Source organism: Tupaia chinensis, unplaced genomic scaffold (genome assembly GCF_000334495.1).
Source record: "Tupaia chinensis unplaced genomic scaffold, TupChi_1.0 Scaffold000037_18, whole genome shotgun sequence".
Lineage (NCBI taxonomy): Eukaryota > Metazoa > Chordata > Mammalia > Scandentia > Tupaiidae > Tupaia > Tupaia belangeri.
The window spans coordinates 564,101-582,528 of record NW_006159476.1 but is presented as its reverse complement, the minus strand read 5'-3'; the positions used below and the strand labels follow the sequence as shown (position 1 = coordinate 582,528).

General features: G+C 45.8%; 2 protein-coding genes across 2 annotated transcripts in view; one reads left to right on the top strand and one right to left on the bottom strand.

Annotated features, from left to right (window-relative positions):
* The window catches only part of CCDC73 (coiled-coil domain containing 73), a 130,308-nt gene extending 128,877 nt beyond the window's left edge, over window positions 1–1,431 (top strand). The window contains exon 18 of the mRNA XM_027771861.1: window positions 797–1,431. Coding sequence (XP_027627662.1) covers window positions 797–1,015 — 219 coding nt within the window. The 3' untranslated portion in view covers window positions 1,016–1,431. The remainder of the gene's footprint in view (window positions 1–796) is intronic.
* EIF3M (eukaryotic translation initiation factor 3 subunit M) lies at window positions 1,370–17,556 on the bottom strand (the record flags this gene model as incomplete). The annotated part of the gene is given in 10 exon segments (XM_014587993.1): window positions 1,370–1,563; window positions 2,028–2,088; window positions 3,145–3,288; window positions 9,166–9,247; window positions 9,776–9,875; window positions 10,954–11,037; window positions 15,620–15,714; window positions 15,834–15,957; window positions 16,474–16,612; window positions 17,424–17,556. Coding segments are annotated over 10 exon segments (1,083 nt in total), but the record flags the coding sequence as incomplete, so codon positions are not given.
* Between the last annotated feature and the right edge of the window lie 872 nt (window positions 17,557–18,428).

Genomic DNA, 18,428 nt, shown 5'->3' with positions numbered 1-18,428 from the left:
AGGAGATAGTTAAATCATCACACATCCGTAACAGGGAGTACTTAGTAGATGCTGACAATTGTTAATAAAAATTTCAGTGACCTAGGAAACTGCTCAGAGGAAAAAACAAGAAATAAAATTCTTTAGAATGAGCAAATATGCCAAAATGGACTTAACAGCAAACAGTATCAATGTTGACAGGTATTGCTGGGTAACGGGTTACTGATGATTTTCACTTTTATACTTTTCTTCATTTCCTAAATTTACAGCAAGTATTTTGTTATCAGAAAAATATCTTAAAAGTTCTTTTTTAAGAACACAGCATGCTGAGTGTGCCCAACGCAGTGCCTTGGAAACATGCCAGCTTCCAAGCCCTCAATGCTCCTTCCTGCTCTTCAACAATGGTGCTCAAGTGGGAAGGGGACCCAAGGCAAAGGCAGTTTCTGTAGCTTATTTCCGGTCACATTTTTAATTTTCATCTAGCTTTGAAAACAAAGGCTTGTGTGGGAAGGGAGCAGAAGACAAATAGATTTTTATCTGCATTGTTTTAATTGTCTTTTATCTCAGTGTAAGCTCCAAACCTTTTAGAAACCATCTGTGGTTATCCCTGGAATACGTCAGAGACTTTGAAGAGCTACTACATAAGCCTACAAAATGACAATTGTATAGATTTGTTATCAAAAGTAGTAAGGCAGTTGGAAATCAGCCAAAAAGATGGTACATTTATCACATACTGTGACTGCAGAGGCTTAATGGATTTTATTTATAGCCTTTTGTACAGTCATTTCAATGGTAAAACAAGTCTGATCTTTCCTAGGTGCAAACAAAGCCTGTGAAGTCTACTCTGTTACAAAGCCACTTGCAGGCAACCAAGTTTGAAGCCGTTACTGATCTGGCTGCCTCTTCTCCCTGTGAAGACGACTGGCAGAGCCTCCTAACAAAAGAAATAAATGAAATCGAAAAGTTCTTAAGCTTAGAAAACGACAACCAACCTAAAAAAAGAAAAGCAGAAGAGATGTTGGAAAAGACAGATTAATGCCTGCAGTGGTGAACCATGCACCAAAATACTGTTTCTACTAGAACGAAATGACTTGCAGTACACCTTAAGTTTCACAACTGTCCTCATTCTTCCAGACTGCCTGATGTTACTGTTTTGTATCTGCTCTGCAAACGCGTCATTTAAGATAGCTGCCCTGTAATTATAGCTTGCCGTCAGCACCCAATTATTCCCCTTTAAATTTGTCTTCCCTTTGTAGAGCCTTTCTTCAAAGTGGGGCCCTTCTGTCCTTACAGAACAGAACTTACCCAGCAGCCCTTCACCAGCAATTACTTCGTATCCCCTGGAATTTGATTTTACTTTTTGAGATGATAAATGTCCAGACTAGGCAAGTTTTAGTTCATAACATTTTACTGTGATTTGGGGTTTTCCCCTCCCAAATGAACAAAATTAAACACCTAACAACTCAGGTATCAGAAAGACTCAGAAGGCTGTTCTTCACTTTGTTCAAGTTCTGCTTCCAGGCATTGAGTGTGTCATACAGTTGCTGCCACTGTTGTTTCCCGAATGTCCGGTGTGTGCTATGACTAAAATGGAAAAATAAAGACAAAGGGTTAATCAGCCTTTCAGCCATTGCTGCTCTTTACTCATACTGCACACTTGAATCTGGCTAAAAGCAAGGCTAAATATGCACAGAAGACGTAATTTGGAATTCTGAGAGAATTTTAAGGATCAATTTTTTTTTTTTTTAAATCTTTACCATAAAGATCCTGAACCTTCAATTCTCTTGAACTATATAAAGCAGATGTAAAAGTCATTAGTATTCTAGCCAATGCTCAGCCATTAAATGAAATGTGCTGGAAAATAGGACTCTTTCATTAAATAAGCTAATCACATTCAGTCTGAACTTTAATAAAATTATGATAAATAGCAACTATTTAACTACAGTCAACTGATACGCACTCCACCTTGGTTCTCTAAACATTTAAATGAAATAATTGGAACAAATGAAACTGTCCTACAAAATGCTGCAAAATAGTGAATGTCTCACCTGACAACTACTTTTCGCTGGGTTTGATCAATTTTGCAGTAGACCATTTTAGTTCTTACCGCTGAAAAAAGATTTTTACATGATATGTTATTAGGACAATTTCCAAGAAAAACAACTAAGATGTGACCAACTGACTACAAAACCTTACAGTTTCTCCAGCATTATTTTAACAAACTGGCTGTTTCAATCCAATAAACAAAGCAATATGATACCACCCAGAGGAAGGCGGCCATGCATTTACCCTGTGGCTGCTGGGCCGATCTAGATTAAATCAATGTTACCCAGTTTTTTAAAACTCTAGATGTTCTCCCCTAAAATCACATTTGGGGAGGGGGGGAACTAATTTCCTAATGAGATGCTATTTCCTTGTAGGACTGTTGGAGGCTTAAGATCACACAAGAAACCATGCCAATAGTTCTGTACATTTTATTCATCTTAATTATACAATCCCCCAGCTTTCAGGCTTAAAAAGCTCAGAAAAAATCCAGATAAAGTTAAGTCACTTAAAAATGCAACTACTGGGGAAGTACATCCCATCTCTAGACTAACGAAACACTGGTAATGTTGACACTCGCAGGCCATCTGCTACTGCAGGCACTAGGCTTTCCCCCGTCAATTCGCTTCACCCTCAGAAGCACAGAAGCACTCTCGCAGGCTGTTCTGGATGAACTCAGACCTTCCTGTTCAGAGGAAGACCTGGTCCTAAGCTATGTGATCTTCAAGTCTGAGCTCTTAACCGTGATGTATAATAGGCTGCATAAAGATCGCTGCCTGTGATCTCAAAGGAGAGAAAATACACCAAAAACACCTAGTAACTTATTTTCATTGATTTTTACTTTACTACAAATACAAGGGTACTTAAGAAAATTCACAGAAAATGGAATTAAAGCACGAGTTTATTTTGGTGCAAATAAAATTTTAAACCTATATAGTTTTTCCTAACATGCATTTTCCATGAATTTTTGAAGACCCCTGCATACCTGCTTATCTGCCAAACAAAGACATCTATACAAAGGACCTAGCTCTATTAGCATAAGGCTTGGTTTCAAGAGAGAAATGTTACTGCTTTCCACACAGAAGAGAAATTGTAGATATAAACAGGTTCTATTAGATTTACCATCAATAACAAATGCCTCGACGTCATCAGCTCCAATCTGAAGTTCTTGCTGCATCGTATCAAAAGAAATTTCTTTGTTTTCCACAGCCATTCCCATAAAAGTAAGCAGTCTCATTTTGGCCATATTCTGTTCATGCAGCAGGCCTGAGGAACGTGACAGTGAAGCATGATGAGCAGCCTTTCTAACCAGAGAGCTGTGCGTTACTCTGTGCAAGTCGCCATGTTCAGGCACATACAGGGTAACACTGTGATGACGCTTCCTATATGTGCGGCCGTAAGCCGACCCGTCATGAAGTTAGAGCATCGACCTTATCCTTCTAGAGCTACACGCCTTTATTACTGCTACAGTGCCGTGGGTGACAGGCTCTAAAGGTTTTATACACCTTACACCTTTTATATTTATACATTTTAGGAGATAAACATAGAAATTACATTTCATAAGAACATTTTCTATTTAATCAAACACCTAAGCTTATTTTCACTCATAACTCCTCATCTCAACACACAGGGCCTGCCCCTGCTCACTGTGAATTGTCACCACTACATGGAGAGGTTACACCTTCCTGCCCATAACCAGTTAGGGACACACTGCCTTTCCCGTTGGGTCACTTTAGATTAAAACTTCAAACTGCCAAAGTGTGTTTGTCATTTGGCAGTTACAGGCCCAGTATGGTTAGCACTAGATAAAACCCGACAGTGACACTTGGTCTTTATAAAGAAAAAGTAAAAAATCATACAAATAATTCAGTTTTCATATTATGATTTCTAATAAAACATATAATTACTCAAATCACAAACTCAACTTCTAGAAGGAAACTTACCAACCTAGTCCTAGTACTTTCACTTTAAAAAACAAAACTGAAGACCCAGACTCAAAAGCCTCTGACAGCTTGGGGTGTGGCTGCTCCCAAGTCAGCCTGTACACGCTGGGTGCACACACCGCGATCCCACCTGGGTGAAGTGGCGGGAGGGATCGTGGTATGAAACCCTACTGAAGATGCCTGCCTCTCTGCATAAAAAGGAAAAGAGAAGAAAAAACACAGTGAGCTAAGAGATGACACGACTGATCGGCAGTCACACAGTGGCAGTGAGACCTGGAACAGAGGTTCATTTTCAAGATAACGGGTTACGTACAGGATGCATATTTGCAAAGCCTACATACCCAAATAATGACCTGGTCCCGGGAAGAAGCAGAATTACAATACACACACACATATAGATGTAATATATATACTTGTTATGCTAACCTATCATTTTAAAAACATTTCTAAAGCGAATCTAGATCTATTTATGCATTCCTTTTCTCTAAACTTTCACATTACACAAACTTAGCAATGGCAATCATGTGCCCTCTGGAAATTCAGAATCTCAGGAACCAGCAGTTAGTGTAATGGCTATGTCGCTGGACTCCCACATAGTCAACCGCAGTTCGCATCCCGGACCCAGTGGCTTAAAACTCACACCAGGCACGTGTGTGTGCGTGCCCAAGATCCTGAGAGGAGAAGGGATTGTGGTGTGACCATCCCCTCTGGGGGGTGATTTCTTGCTTTCTGTCTCTATGTCTCTCTCTGTCTGTCTGGCGAGCACATGCGCCCTATAGCAAAAACCTCTCAAAAAAAAAAAAAAAAAAATCAGAATCTCCAAGTTTGCACACTCAAAAAAGTTTTGTAAGCATGCCATAAATTTGAAATTTACAACATTCATGTATCAGTGGAAGACTAGGAAAGCCCATTAATGTAGAGCATGATCATCTCTTAATTAGCTGTAATTACGACACAGGTTTCCTATTTGGCACAGATTCAACAAAAACATGATCATCATAACTCAAATGAATGAGGTACACAAGTATTGCTAACTGGGTTTAATGGAAGCCTACAAGCATCAAAAAATCAATTAGTGCACATTAACCCTAATTAACAAATGCAAATTAGATGCTGATTAACTTTCCGAAGCCAGAGGTACAAGTGGATAACACCAGGTTACACGTGGACATGTTAGGGCAATTCTGCTGACACCAGGTAATGCTGTTGGTGGCCCACAGTGTCGGTGTTAATACAAAGAAATGTTGTGACAAACTCATGCCACCTGTGGAAATGGACACATCTGTAACCAGACTTGCAGCTGCACATCTAATACATCTACAACCGAAAATAGAGACATTTAATAAAATGGCTCCCCCAAAGTAGCTTAAACACATTTCTAATGAAAGAGCATTAATTTGCACAGATGTTCAAGAAACAAAAGGCAACTCAATAAATTGGCAATGCTATGAATTTTCTGTATCTGAGAATAAGTAGTAATAAGTCTCAAAAATGTCTTCATGCTCCCAGTTCCACAGGCGTGGACAATTCTTTCAATACATGAAAATGAAGCAACTCCTGAGATTTCTAAAATGTGATTATACTCTTCAAATGAAATCTATTACAACTCTGAAGCTACAAGCTTATCATGTATTAAAAACTTGTCAGAGAAAGATTTTTACTAGAATGAATTACATAAAAGCATTATTTATTTTCCACATGGAAACCTGCATCTAATTGATATTAAGCACATCACACTGACGTTGGAAGTCACTACTCTGAAACAAAGAACCAAACCAGAAGCCTCGAGGACTCTCCTTGTCTGAAGTCACAGTGCTGGTATCATATTTCAACTCTAAAGTTATAAAAAATCTAATTTTATGGAAACATTTATTCATTACTAATATGTCAAAACCTTAATGCAGTAATAAAAAAATGTGCATCATTGAGCAATTTCTGCATTGTCACTGACCCGTCTTAAAATGCTGCAGTACAGAAAACGCAATTTGGATGCGTGCACTAGCTTATGAGCCAGTGCTCCTTTGCAACAGTCAATTACACATCAGCGGGGGAGTGTCCGAGTGTTAATTACTACCCTTCCTTGGTGCTAAATAAAGAGGGTGCTGACATTAACATTCCATCACAGCTTCGTGCTGCCAAACACATTAACTGGGCAGAGTGTGGTTCCCAGGTCTAGTGCACCCGGCAAGCCACACGCGCGTGGGCACGGACTGATACTGGTTTATTTTAAATGCCTTATTATGTCAGAATAAGTCAATCTTCCCAATCCGAATGGCTGCACAAAATTTACAAAATTAACGGTTGCCAAATTGAGTACTAAGTTTAATCAAAGCAGATTAATTGGTCTCTTCATCTTTATCACCAACAATCAGAAATAATAATTATTATTCAATTTTAATGTGGAAAATATAATCAACTTCGGATGTATTTTGATTACTCCCCAGGAAAACAAAGCACATTAGTTTATAGTTGATTTCACTGACCAAAATAGTAGTTTTACAACACTTAAAACCTGTTCAGTGCAGGTCTCCTCTACTTTTTTTTTTTTATAATTTTAGTATGTTGAAAACATGCTCCAGAAGGAAATTAAAATACTGAACATGAGGCCTGCTCAAGGAGAGTAAATTAAAATTCAATTAAATTTGGTAAAGATTAACTGAATTCTGATGTGCTAGACAAGAAAATCCACAGGTAAAAGTCAGAAATTCAGCCTACTCTTCCGTCTTTAGCAAAAGGGAGGAAAGCTTTATTATCACGTAAAACCACAGACGCATCCCCATTTCTAATTCCACCTCTCACATCTATTTTCTGGTGCTGTTTACTTCTGTACTTTGTTTTTTATCCAGGGCGGGAAGTATGAGATCCATTCACAGAATACTATTGGGTTGTCAGAAAGTCATGATGCATTTTTGCATAGAAAAATGTCATGACTCTCTGATGACGTAACACATGAGACAGAAAACCTATCTGTTACAGTTTATTGACGTCTTTAAAAAGATACCGACTATGTCACCATGAAGCTAAGGAATAAGAAACGAATTTATTTTAAACAGGGATGCTGAGCTTAAGCAAGTGCTATTAATCATCAGTTTTTTTTCAGCTCTTAATTACTTCCAGGAGCTAGCAGGTGAGGGAGTGATTAAGGCAAAGGACTCCCATGTGGCTGACCATAGTTTGAGTCCCAGACCCAGTGACTTGAAACCCGTGTCCGGGCGCGTGAGTGTGCGTGCCCAAAAATCCCAAGAGGAAAACAGAGAAAAAGGGATTGCAGTGTGGCCATTCCCCCGGGGGTGATTCCTCACTTTCTGTCTCTCTGGCTAGTACGTGCGCCCTATAGCAAAAATCTCTCTCTCAAACAACCACGATGACTTCTAAGTCGCCATTATTTCAAAATAACGGTGATTCTCATCCCATCCCCGAATTTTAAAAATGGACTTGCATGCTGCCACAAGTGCTGCTTCCTGCCCCAGCAGCCATTCCCGTGTGCTCTTTTCAGTTGTCAGAGGGCACGTGGGTAAGAGAGAGAGAGAGAGGAGGCGCCGCCAACAGGGTGTGGCCAGGCTGCAGTCCCTCTTCCTCCATCTCCATCCCGTCAGGATCGGGGGCATCATACTTTTGTGCCCTGGCTGCTCCCCATACACAGCACCTGACCACTGTGCTCTGGGGCCACCCTCATGAGGATGGAGTCCTCGTTTAAACCGCCAGCCCAGTGTGGGGGCATTGATCTACACGCACGTTGGGATCATTTACAATGAAGCCACACTGTACCTGCTGGACCTCGTGATGCGTAACTGTTACTGTTCTGGAGTGACATGTCCCCCATTCCTCAGAGAGCAGCTCCCAAAACTTACCAAGTGAATCAATGAAGTCTTTATTATTCTGGTAAAACTTGACATACGATGCCAATTTAGCACTCACAAAAATGGTTAGGAGCTACACAGGTAAGGGATGAAAAAAGAAGCCATCAGTGCAAAAATCAAGAGTTAACTTCAAGATATTTCTGAGAAACTGACGCCTACAACTCGTTCAGTACAGAAATACCACCTGCTGTGGCAAATCACTACCCACTGGCGTTCCCATGTGGCACACCTGGAGAAAGAACCACCAGTGAACACCAGAGTCGTGAGCGGTGCTGTCCAAATGGAAAGTTACCCCAAATATATTTATGCTTGCACCTGGAAAGTGTCTGTGCGTCTAAATATCAGATTTATCTTCACTGGCATTAGTGGCAGGAAGTAATGAAAAGGGCTTCGTATGATCTATGTCCACAATGGCCAGGCAAGCGAGGGGATGACAGGAAGAGCCACGGGCCAGTCTCTTCCCAATACAAAAAGAGCGCCCAGTTCCCATCTCGCCAGACAGCTCCAATATCACATGCATTAATGCAAAGAACAGAGCGGGGCTTCAGGATGCAAGACCGACGAAAGAGCACATTCTCACGGTTCAGGAGCGACGACTTACATCATGAATGAGCTCGCCTTCCAAAAACTTGACTGGCTTTAAAGTAAGAAGATGGTCAAAAAGAAACGCATTTGGATCTTTCAGTGCTCGCACGATGCACCTTAAGTAGGAAACAAAAATGCAAGCTCAGAGGCTTCAAATCCTTTCACTCTTTACAGAACACGACATGTATTCAATCCGTAAAATATCTAACATACACATCGTAATAGTACGTGCGCCCTATAGCAAAAATCTCTCTCTCAAACAACCACGATGACTTCTAAGTCGCCATTATTTCAAAATAACGGTGATTCTCATCCCATCCCCGAATTTTAAAAATGGACTTGCATGCTGCCACAAGTGCTGCTTCCTGCCCCAGCAGCCATTCCCGTGTGCTCTTTTCAGTTGTCAGAGGGCACGTGGGTAAGAGAGAGAGAGAGAGGAGGCGCCGCCAACAGGGTGTGGCCAGGCTGCAGTCCCTCTTCCTCCATCTCCATCCCGTCAGGATCGGGGGCATCATACTTTTGTGCCCTGGCTGCTCCCCATACACAGCACCTGACCACTGTGCTCTGGGGCCACCCTCATGAGGATGGAGTCCTCGTTTAAACCGCCAGCCCAGTGTGGGGGCATTGATCTACACGCACGTTGGGATCATTTACAATGAAGCCACACTGTACCTGCTGGACCTCGTGATGCGTAACTGTTACTGTTCTGGAGTGACATGTCCCCCATTCCTCAGAGAGCAGCTCCCAAAACTTACCAAGTGAATCAATGAAGTCTTTATTATTCTGGTAAAACTTGACATACGATGCCAATTTAGCACTCACAAAAATGGTTAGGAGCTACACAGGTAAGGGATGAAAAAAGAAGCCATCAGTGCAAAAATCAAGAGTTAACTTCAAGATATTTCTGAGAAACTGACGCCTACAACTCGTTCAGTACAGAAATACCACCTGCTGTGGCAAATCACTACCCACTGGCGTTCCCATGTGGCACACCTGGAGAAAGAACCACCAGTGAACACCAGAGTCGTGAGCGGTGCTGTCCAAATGGAAAGTTACCCCAAATATATTTATGCTTGCACCTGGAAAGTGTCTGTGCGTCTAAATATCAGATTTATCTTCACTGGCATTAGTGGCAGGAAGTAATGAAAAGGGCTTCGTATGATCTATGTCCACAATGGCCAGGCAAGCGAGGGGATGACAGGAAGAGCCACGGGCCAGTCTCTTCCCAATACAAAAAGAGCGCCCAGTTCCCATCTCGCCAGACAGCTCCAATATCACATGCATTAATGCAAAGAACAGAGCGGGGCTTCAGGATGCAAGACCGACGAAAGAGCACATTCTCACGGTTCAGGAGCGACGACTTACATCATGAATGAGCTCGCCTTCCAAAAACTTGACTGGCTTTAAAGTAAGAAGATGGTCAAAAAGAAACGCATTTGGATCTTTCAGTGCTCGCACGATGCACCTTAAGTAGGAAACAAAAATGCAAGCTCAGAGGCTTCAAATCCTTTCACTCTTTACAGAACACGACATGTATTCAATCCGTAAAATATCTATCTAACATACACATCGTAACAAAAGATACTGGTTGCATATCGGGTGTATCAGTCTTAACAAAATGAAATGAGATGGTTGTAAACAGGAACGTGCCCAAGAGCAGTGACCGAGGGGCGGTGCCTCCCTGTGCACACCTGGAGTGCTGGCACACACACCTCACGCATGGCTACAACGTGGGACACAGTACCGTTGTGCCCACTTTATCAGTGAGGGATGGCTCTGACAGGAAAAGTAACTGTGCTGAGGTGGGTGAGGTCTGAGCACAGGCTGTCCGCCTCACTGCCACTAACAACCTTTCCCCAATTTCTTAACGCAGGGGTCTGCAGACGCAGCAACCCACAAAGAAGGTTCACAATCACTGTCTCATGGACTTACGGCTCTAGTTACATCTAGAGCTGTTTAAAGGCCTTTTCATTTAGCAGTGGGCTAATTTTTAGTAAGCTGCCAACTTTCCCCCATCTACATGCTTTCTGTTAGATAAAATGACCCAAGGCTAAGTTCTAATTATTATATTGGGTTTTATTGTTTTTGTTTTTTAAAGGTTTTTGCCATAGGGCGCATGCACTCACTGGAGAGTGAGCAGGAAAGTGAGAAATCACCTCCTAGGGCAGGGGGAACGGCCACACCGCAATCCTCCTCCTGGGATTTTGGACACACACCACCAGGCGTGATTTTCTGTCTGGAACTTGAACTGCAGTCAGCCATGTAGGAGTCCACCCCCTAACCACTATGTCACCTGCTCACCCCTAGACTGGGATTTCTATGCCAGTTCCAGCAACAGTGCATCGTCGCTATTTTTCATGCAATCTATGGTTCTTCCAACACCAAATCCTGAATTCAGTATTTAGCACCTACATTAGAATCGCCAAGGAACACATGGTTCAAATGGCGTGGCTCACTGGCAGATGCAAACGTCTGGAGTTGGGTAACGGGCTGGCGGCCACCCTGGTTGCCGAGAAGCCCTCCTTAGTAGTGGTCCTTGTTACCTGTGGGCATCCACCCGTGCCTGGGAAGCATTGTCCTCCGTGTAACTTCCAAGCAACTCCACCATGACTTTTGAGGCAGCATCACTAAAAAGAAACAGTACTTTAGGAACTCGACTTTCACCCATTAACCACCATGCCACCAGCTGGCCCCTCAGTTAAAAATGCGTTAAGTGCCAGGCACCATGCTGCAGATGATGGTGACCAAGGCAGACATGGTCCCCGCCTCCAGGCAACGTCATGGGTTTTTCTTCTGGTAGGGAAGATGAAGGAAAAACAACTGACGAGGAAGGGAATAAAAGTGAGGCACTGAAATGACGAAGGTGAGAACAAGGCTACTTCAGACAGAGGAGACAGGGAAGTCTCTGAACAGACCAGGTGTACGCAGAGACCTGCCCGCTGAGAAGTACCTCCTGGCACTTCTTCTGGGCCGTGAAGGGAGCTGGTGGTACTTTCTAGAAAGACAGCGAGAAGCCACCTCTGGAGGGATGGCCACCCATTCTCCTCTTAGGATTTTAGACACACACACACACACACACACACACACACACACACACACACACACAGGTGCCTGGCTTGAGTTTCAAGCCTCTGGGTCTGGGACTCAAATTGCAGTCGACCATGTGGGAGTCCTGCAATGTAATCACCATGCCATCTGCTGGTCCCAAGATTCCTTCCAACGAAGCTAACCTTTCAGTTACGGATGTGACTAGGACCAGCAGATGGCATAATAGTTATGTCACTGGATTCCCGCACAGCTGACCGTGATTCAAGTCCTGGGTGCCTCTGCATCCATGCCCAAACCCCAAGAAAGAATGGAGTACGCTACAGCAAAAGTTGCTCCCAAAAAATTATTAATGTAGTCAATTTCTGGTGCAGTGTGAAAACTAAAATGAATAAATAAATTCATTTGATCTGGACTCTTAGAAAAATTTTTCTTCACCCTTCCTTTAAATTGACTGATCATCAGTTACAGAAAGCTTTGCTAACTATGAGAAATGGAGTTTTCCTTCACTTGTTTTCTAGAAACATTTTGCCCCACATGTTTACTTCAACCGAGGTAAAATCATTATCAATTAGTCCAGCAAATGGTTTAGCGGTTACACACTGGATTCCCACATGGCCAACTACAGTTCGAGCCCTGGATCCGGTGGCTTGAAAATCACGCTAGACGTTTGTACGTGCATTCCAATGCCGCCAGGAGTGATTTCTCACTTTCTCTCTCACTGTGTCTGTGTCTTTCTGGCGAGCACACACGCCCTAAGGCAAAAACCTTAGGAGGAAAAAAGTAGCAATTATATCACTTATTTTTAAAAGTTAGCAGTACTCTGGGACCAGCAGTTAGCGTAATGGCTATGTTGCTGGACTCCCACGTAGTAGACCGTGGTTTGTGTCCCGGACCCAGTGGCTTAAAACTCACGCCAGGCACGTGTGCGTGCGTGCCCAAGATCCCGAGAGGAGAATGGAGGAGAAGGGATTACAGCGTGGCCATTCCCCCTGGGGGGTGATTTCTCGTTTTCTGTCTCTCTGTCTCTGTATGTCTGGCGAGCGCATGTGCCCTATAGCCAAAACCTCTTTAAAAAAAAATTAGCAGTACTCTACACTCCCTACCGGCTCCCTGCTTGGAGCAGCCGCCACCCTGGGCCCACAGGACGAGGCTCCGTCGCCCAGCACCGCCTGCCCAGGGTCCACGCCGGCACCAACACGCCAGGAGCAGGCGGTCAACGCAGAGCAGTGTCCCTTCAGGGCCAGGTCACCTCCCAACCCGAGTCCCAAGCAGGAGAGTAGGTGGGGAAAGGCTGGCCGGAGCACTTGGACCAGCGGGTAGGCCTGCACCCAGTGGAACGCCGTTGCCTCTGTCCCCACCGGCAGCTCCAACCCCAGTGTCCTCAGGGGTGCTGCACACCTCTCCTAATATTGTTCTCAGCCGTCCCTGGACATGAGAACCCTCTACGCCGTGGGCCGGGCAGAATCAGGTGCCAGCCTGGCCGGCCTGGGCAGGACGTGCTCCTGTGCAGTGAGTGACAACGGGCTGCCTGGGAAGGGGCACGTGGGTGCGTGAGGCAGGGAGATGGCCATGTCCATGAAGCAGGGCCACCGCAGACCTGTAGCTCCCCGAGTGCGTGCCCCGCGCACACCGACCTCCACACGCCGCCGTGCTGAAGGAGCACTACGCGCCACACGAATCCTGCGTTCCGAAGAAAATAAAAGCCTAAAGAATGTACGCTAAAATTCCAGGGGAAGGAGGTTTTTGCAGTGAGTGACACAGAGATCACTGAAAAGACCTATAAAAATAATGCCAATGACGCTCAGTCACCGAGGAGGCAGTGACGGCCAGGCCGGCTGCTTGCTAAAGGGGACAGCGAACAGAGGGAGCCTACGGTGTCCCCATGGTGCCCACTCGGGAAGGGTTCCTGCCTTCACTGACAAGGAGCACAGGGACTTACAACGGACGGAGAGCACGGTCAACTCGGTTTGGGCACGTGGAGTCAGAGGTACCTGTGGGGCCTTGCAAGAGAGTAGCTGAACATAGGGCTGAGGCTCAGAGAGCCCGGGTCACCCATGGTGGGAGCGGGCGGGGGGAGGAGGGGAGGTGGGGAGGGGAGGTGGAGGAGAATGAAGGGCCTGGACCCAGACCGAGTTAACAACAGCACTACAGCAGCTACAGACGAGTAACTTCCAGGTATCTGACATGGAAGAGCCGAAGACGCTGGCAAACACCAGGGCAATGGTGTCCCCAGCCCAGAGGAGGGCCCGTGAAGGAAGCGGTCCCCACGCAGGCTGAGACCAGACGCCGAGGGCTGCAGTGCCTACTGACTGCGTGTGTCGTTAAAAATACAGGACCCAAGGGACCAGCAGTTGGTGTAATGGCTATGTTGCTGGAGTCCCAACGTTGTAGTGTCACTGAATGACCAACCACTAAAGCCAGGTTAAAGCTGGAGGGAGTCTTTACTAGCAGATCAGCAACTACAGCCTGAGGCTCAGGGCCGAGAGGCAGCACTGCAGCCCCAGCCCAAGTTTGGGGCAGCCTCTCCTGGGGTCGATCATCAGGTGTACAGGATTTTTATGCAAAAGCAGTTACAGAAGTTGAATCAAGTAGGTTAATTATTTTTGAGGGGAGTGGGGTTTGAGGTAGGTATATGATGTCTAACACCCTCAGGGGGTACTGGCAAAACAGAAAGAACAGGGACAGACGCTTCACTCAGCGACGACCCGGAGTTCTCGCACCCATGAAGCCCATCCCAAGAACGCCACGTGAGCTGATCCTGCGTCTGTCCTACTACCCTGGGCAGGACGGTCTACCCTCAGAGCTGCAAGGCCAGGCAGACTTGTGAAGTGGCTTACATGGGGTCACACTGGGGCAAACCCAGACCCGACCCCGCAGTCGGAATGCACATTTACAATGTGGAGTAAAACACGGATTCTCTCTCCAGCAGGTTTTCCCTTTTCTTTTTTCTTAGATAACTGCTATAGAGCATGTGTGCTCATCAGACAGACAGAAAGTGAGAAATCATCCTCCGGGGGGATGTCCACGCCACAGTCCCTTCTCCTCCAGTCTCCGCTCAGGATTTTGGGTGCACACACACCTGGCATGAGTTTAAGCTGCCAGGTCTGGGACTCAAACCACAATGGACTATGTGGGAGCCCAATAACATAAGTATTAAGCCATCTGCTGGTCCCTCTTTTTGACGGTTTATATCCTTCACTTGAGATGGTCCTTGTCCTACGCTACTCACTCTCAACACCTCCCTGACAGCTGGCAGGAATACTGTCCCTTGCATGCAGCACACTGTGGTCACCGCTTCAAATGAAACTGCTCACAAAGGTAAGAGGACATTCGACGCTCACAGCAGAAATGTGACAAGTTACTACTTACTGTAACAGAAGCCCAGCAGATGGCATGGAGGTTAGGGTGGCTAGATCCCACATGGCCAGAGGCGTGGTGTGGGTCCTGAACCCAACAACTTAAAAAACCATCAGGTGTGGTGTCAAAAATCCCGAGAAAAGAATGGAGGAAGGACTGTGGTGTGGCCACTGCCCTGGAGGAGCCTTCTCACTTTCTCCTCTCTTGCACATGGACTCCAGCAAAAGTTAAAAAAGGAGAGAGACACATTAATCTTGCTGATTTTCTCTAATACACTGAAAAACTCTAGCATCAAAAGCCAGGAAAAATTTGAGCAAGTAAACTAAACTGGACAATGGTTACTTTCTCTAGAAGTACTTAGCCCCTATGTGAAAAGAGAAATCGAAAAGTTAGTTCAAAAGAAGATAGCCTTCACGAAACAAAAGCGATGCTAACTCTATAAACCAGGCCAAACCTATCATTTGGGAGGTACCCTGAATGGGGTAGACAGAAGATTAATAGTTCGGGCGTAAAGTTTTGAGGTTAAATAGGAGCCTGAGAGGCCTGCGACCCTGCAAAGCCCACCAGTGCTCAGTGAGTACAATCTGGAGTTGCGGACACCCAGGGATTAGCAACTGCACCATTTCAAGAACAAAAGCAAGCTTTGTGTCTAATTGTTGCACTTGTCTTTAACCTAGCAGAACCAGAAACACAGATTCACAGCGGCTCTGCAGAGAGCAGAGTGAAACGAGCATCCTCCTTGTCTTCAGAAAACACCCCGCCGGCCTCAGACTGCCCACCCGGGAGCTCACTGCAGCCCAGTACCTTTTCTTACAGTCCACGAGGGCCTCGTAAAGCAGCCTCAGCAGGGTGTGCTTTTTCTCAGTGTTGAGGTTCCAGTCGGAAATCCACTTTCTTACCTGCGGGGAGACCAACAGGAGGCGGTCAGTGCAGAGCTGGCGAATTGAGAGCTGGTGTCTGCGGCGGGTCTCGGGGAACCAGGACGCACCTCCCAGACCGATCAGGGCAGCGCACTCACCCGCTCCAGCTCTGCTGGGATGTACTGGATGGCCCCACACGCAGCGGCCACCTTGACGAGGCTGCAATACACGGTGCACCTCACAGGCGTGTTCTTGTCCATCCCGTGGAAAAGGTTGCTCAGCCTGGCAGACAGACAAATGGAAAGGCCAAGTTCGAGGTTCAAGATTCAAGGTCAGAGGAACCAGCAGTTAGCGTAATGGCTATGTCTCTGGACTCCCACATAGTCGACCGCGGCTCGCATCCCAGACCCGGTGGCTTAAAACTCACGCTGGGCGTGTGTGCGTGCGTGCCCAAGATCCTGAGAGGAGAATGGAGGAGAAGGGATTGCAGCGTGACCATCCCCCCTGGGGGGTGATTTTTCGCTTTCTGTCTCTATGTCTCTCTCTGTCTGGTGAGCGCATGTGCCCTATAGCGAAAACCTCTCCAATAAAAACAAAAAGAAAAAAAGATTCAAGGTCGGCAACCCGTACTGGGCTGAGTGTCTGTTCTCACCCCTGGGCAGACCACCACCCTCGCATGACAACGAGGGGACTGAGGACAGAACAGTCCGTTGCAGAACTCCCGCCTGTAATGAGTAAGGGAGCTGACGCAGGAGCGGCCAGGACAGCGTGGGGACGGGCTTCTTCGCCTGCACTTACAGCTGCAGCCTCAGGGACGGGCGTTCACCTTCCCGAAACTTGACCAGCTTTTCACACAGGCTTTCGATCAGCGCTTCCTGCTTGTCCGGCTCCAGGATGAGAAGGAGGGACACCACGCTGTTCATCACGCTCTCCACATCTGCAAGTACCAACACGTCAGCGGGCCGCCGTCCAACAGCGGCCGCTGCTCACGGACCAGGGCCAGCCCCAGTGGCCACCTCTCCTCGGATGGAGAGCACAGACAGCACACGCCTGTCCACGCCAGAGCAGCCTGCTATGTGCCGGCCTCCCAAAGTGACTCCACACGCTAGGAGGAAGGAGTGCTGTCGAAGATGTGGGCTCTGGCCGCGACCCAGGGCAGAGACACGTGGGCGTGCAGGTGTGGACACAGGCTCCCCATCTTTACTGGAGAGTATTTCATCGTTTAGAATTGCTAGCTTCAGGCTAGGGTGCTTTCTTAATTGAGGAAACTGCACTACGAACGGGAAATTATTCAGAAGTGAAAGCTGTCAACTCTGATTCAGTCACTCTTTCTCGAATATTACAGACATTAATCCTACACCAAGTTTAACATTTACACTGTAACTAAGATTTAGGACTCTCGGTTTCAAAATTTCTCATTTTATTTCAGAAAACAGGGACTCGACCTAACAATTGAATGGCTTTTACATTCTCGAAATCGCCTCCCACTTGGCTAATTCAGTCAAGTCCACGAACAGGGAAGGTCTGCACTCAGCAGAAGCACACCTGAGAGGGAGCAGCCTTGCTCGGTGTGCGCGGACTTCTAGGAGTACAGATTCCATAAAGTGAGAGCACAGTCAAACATGCTACTAAAAACAGAGCTTAGATGTTCTAAATCTGAAATATGAAATATACAAATATAGTTTACATGAAAATTCTAGGTGTAGGTTCTTTTATGATGAGCAAGAAAAGTCAGAGAAAGTTCCAACCTTTGTCGTCCTCCTTCAGACACACATCACAGGCCTCGATGATCTGAGCCAGGTCGACATGCAGCCCCCCCTCGGAGTTCTCCTCTGAGATCTCTGCTCCTTTGGATTTCAGGTAGGCTCGAAGCTCAGCTGCCTGTTGAGTCAGAGAGCAGCTATAACCTATATGAACCGACTATGAACGGTGAAAAACAAAATCGCAACCCACTCTGATTCCAAAAAACCACCATGTGCACATCGCACCCAGCACCACTCCGAATGTAGTGGCAGAAGGGCTCCTCCGGCTCGCCCCGAGGACCCACAGGAGCTGCAGCTTTCACCCCAAGGCCCAGGTGCTCTGGGACACCTGAGTACCTGCTGGACCTCTGTATCCAGCAAAATCCAAAGGGCTTACACAGGTGTGGGGGAGAAGAAATCAATCTAACTTGAGCACTTAATTTCTCTGGGACAGAAATGAACATTTCATTGCTCTCAGGGGGGTGTGTGGCCACTAGAAAAGTTATAGCTATTAGCTTGGTGATGGTAATAATTGTTCATTAAGTTATTTGAGAACCTATTTGGGACGAAGAAAGATAATGACTGTGGATGCATGTTGTACTGAATAAAATTCTTATGTAAAACTGGATCTACTAATCTAACTAAGCTCTTTAAGTGCAAAATGCCTTCCTGGGCTAGAAAGCGTCTTTGGACCTCTAAGAAAACAACTGCAGGACCTCATTCAGTCGTTTGGACACCTTCCCTACTGCCAATGGTACGGCATAACTTTCTCTTTCAAGGTTTGTTACATAGACAGCCCAACACTAACACAGATGGTTTCTAAGATAAGAAACTGACAAAGGCAGGTGAAAGGATACTATTAATAAATGCACAAGAATTTAATTTTCTAGGCCAAACCCACAAAGTCTTGGTAGAGACCAGCAGCTCTAATTGCACAAATGTGTTTTGCTACCTTCGAGAAGGCACTGTACCGGCAAGTGGCCGGTGCTCGCAAAGCTGGTACCCTACGCC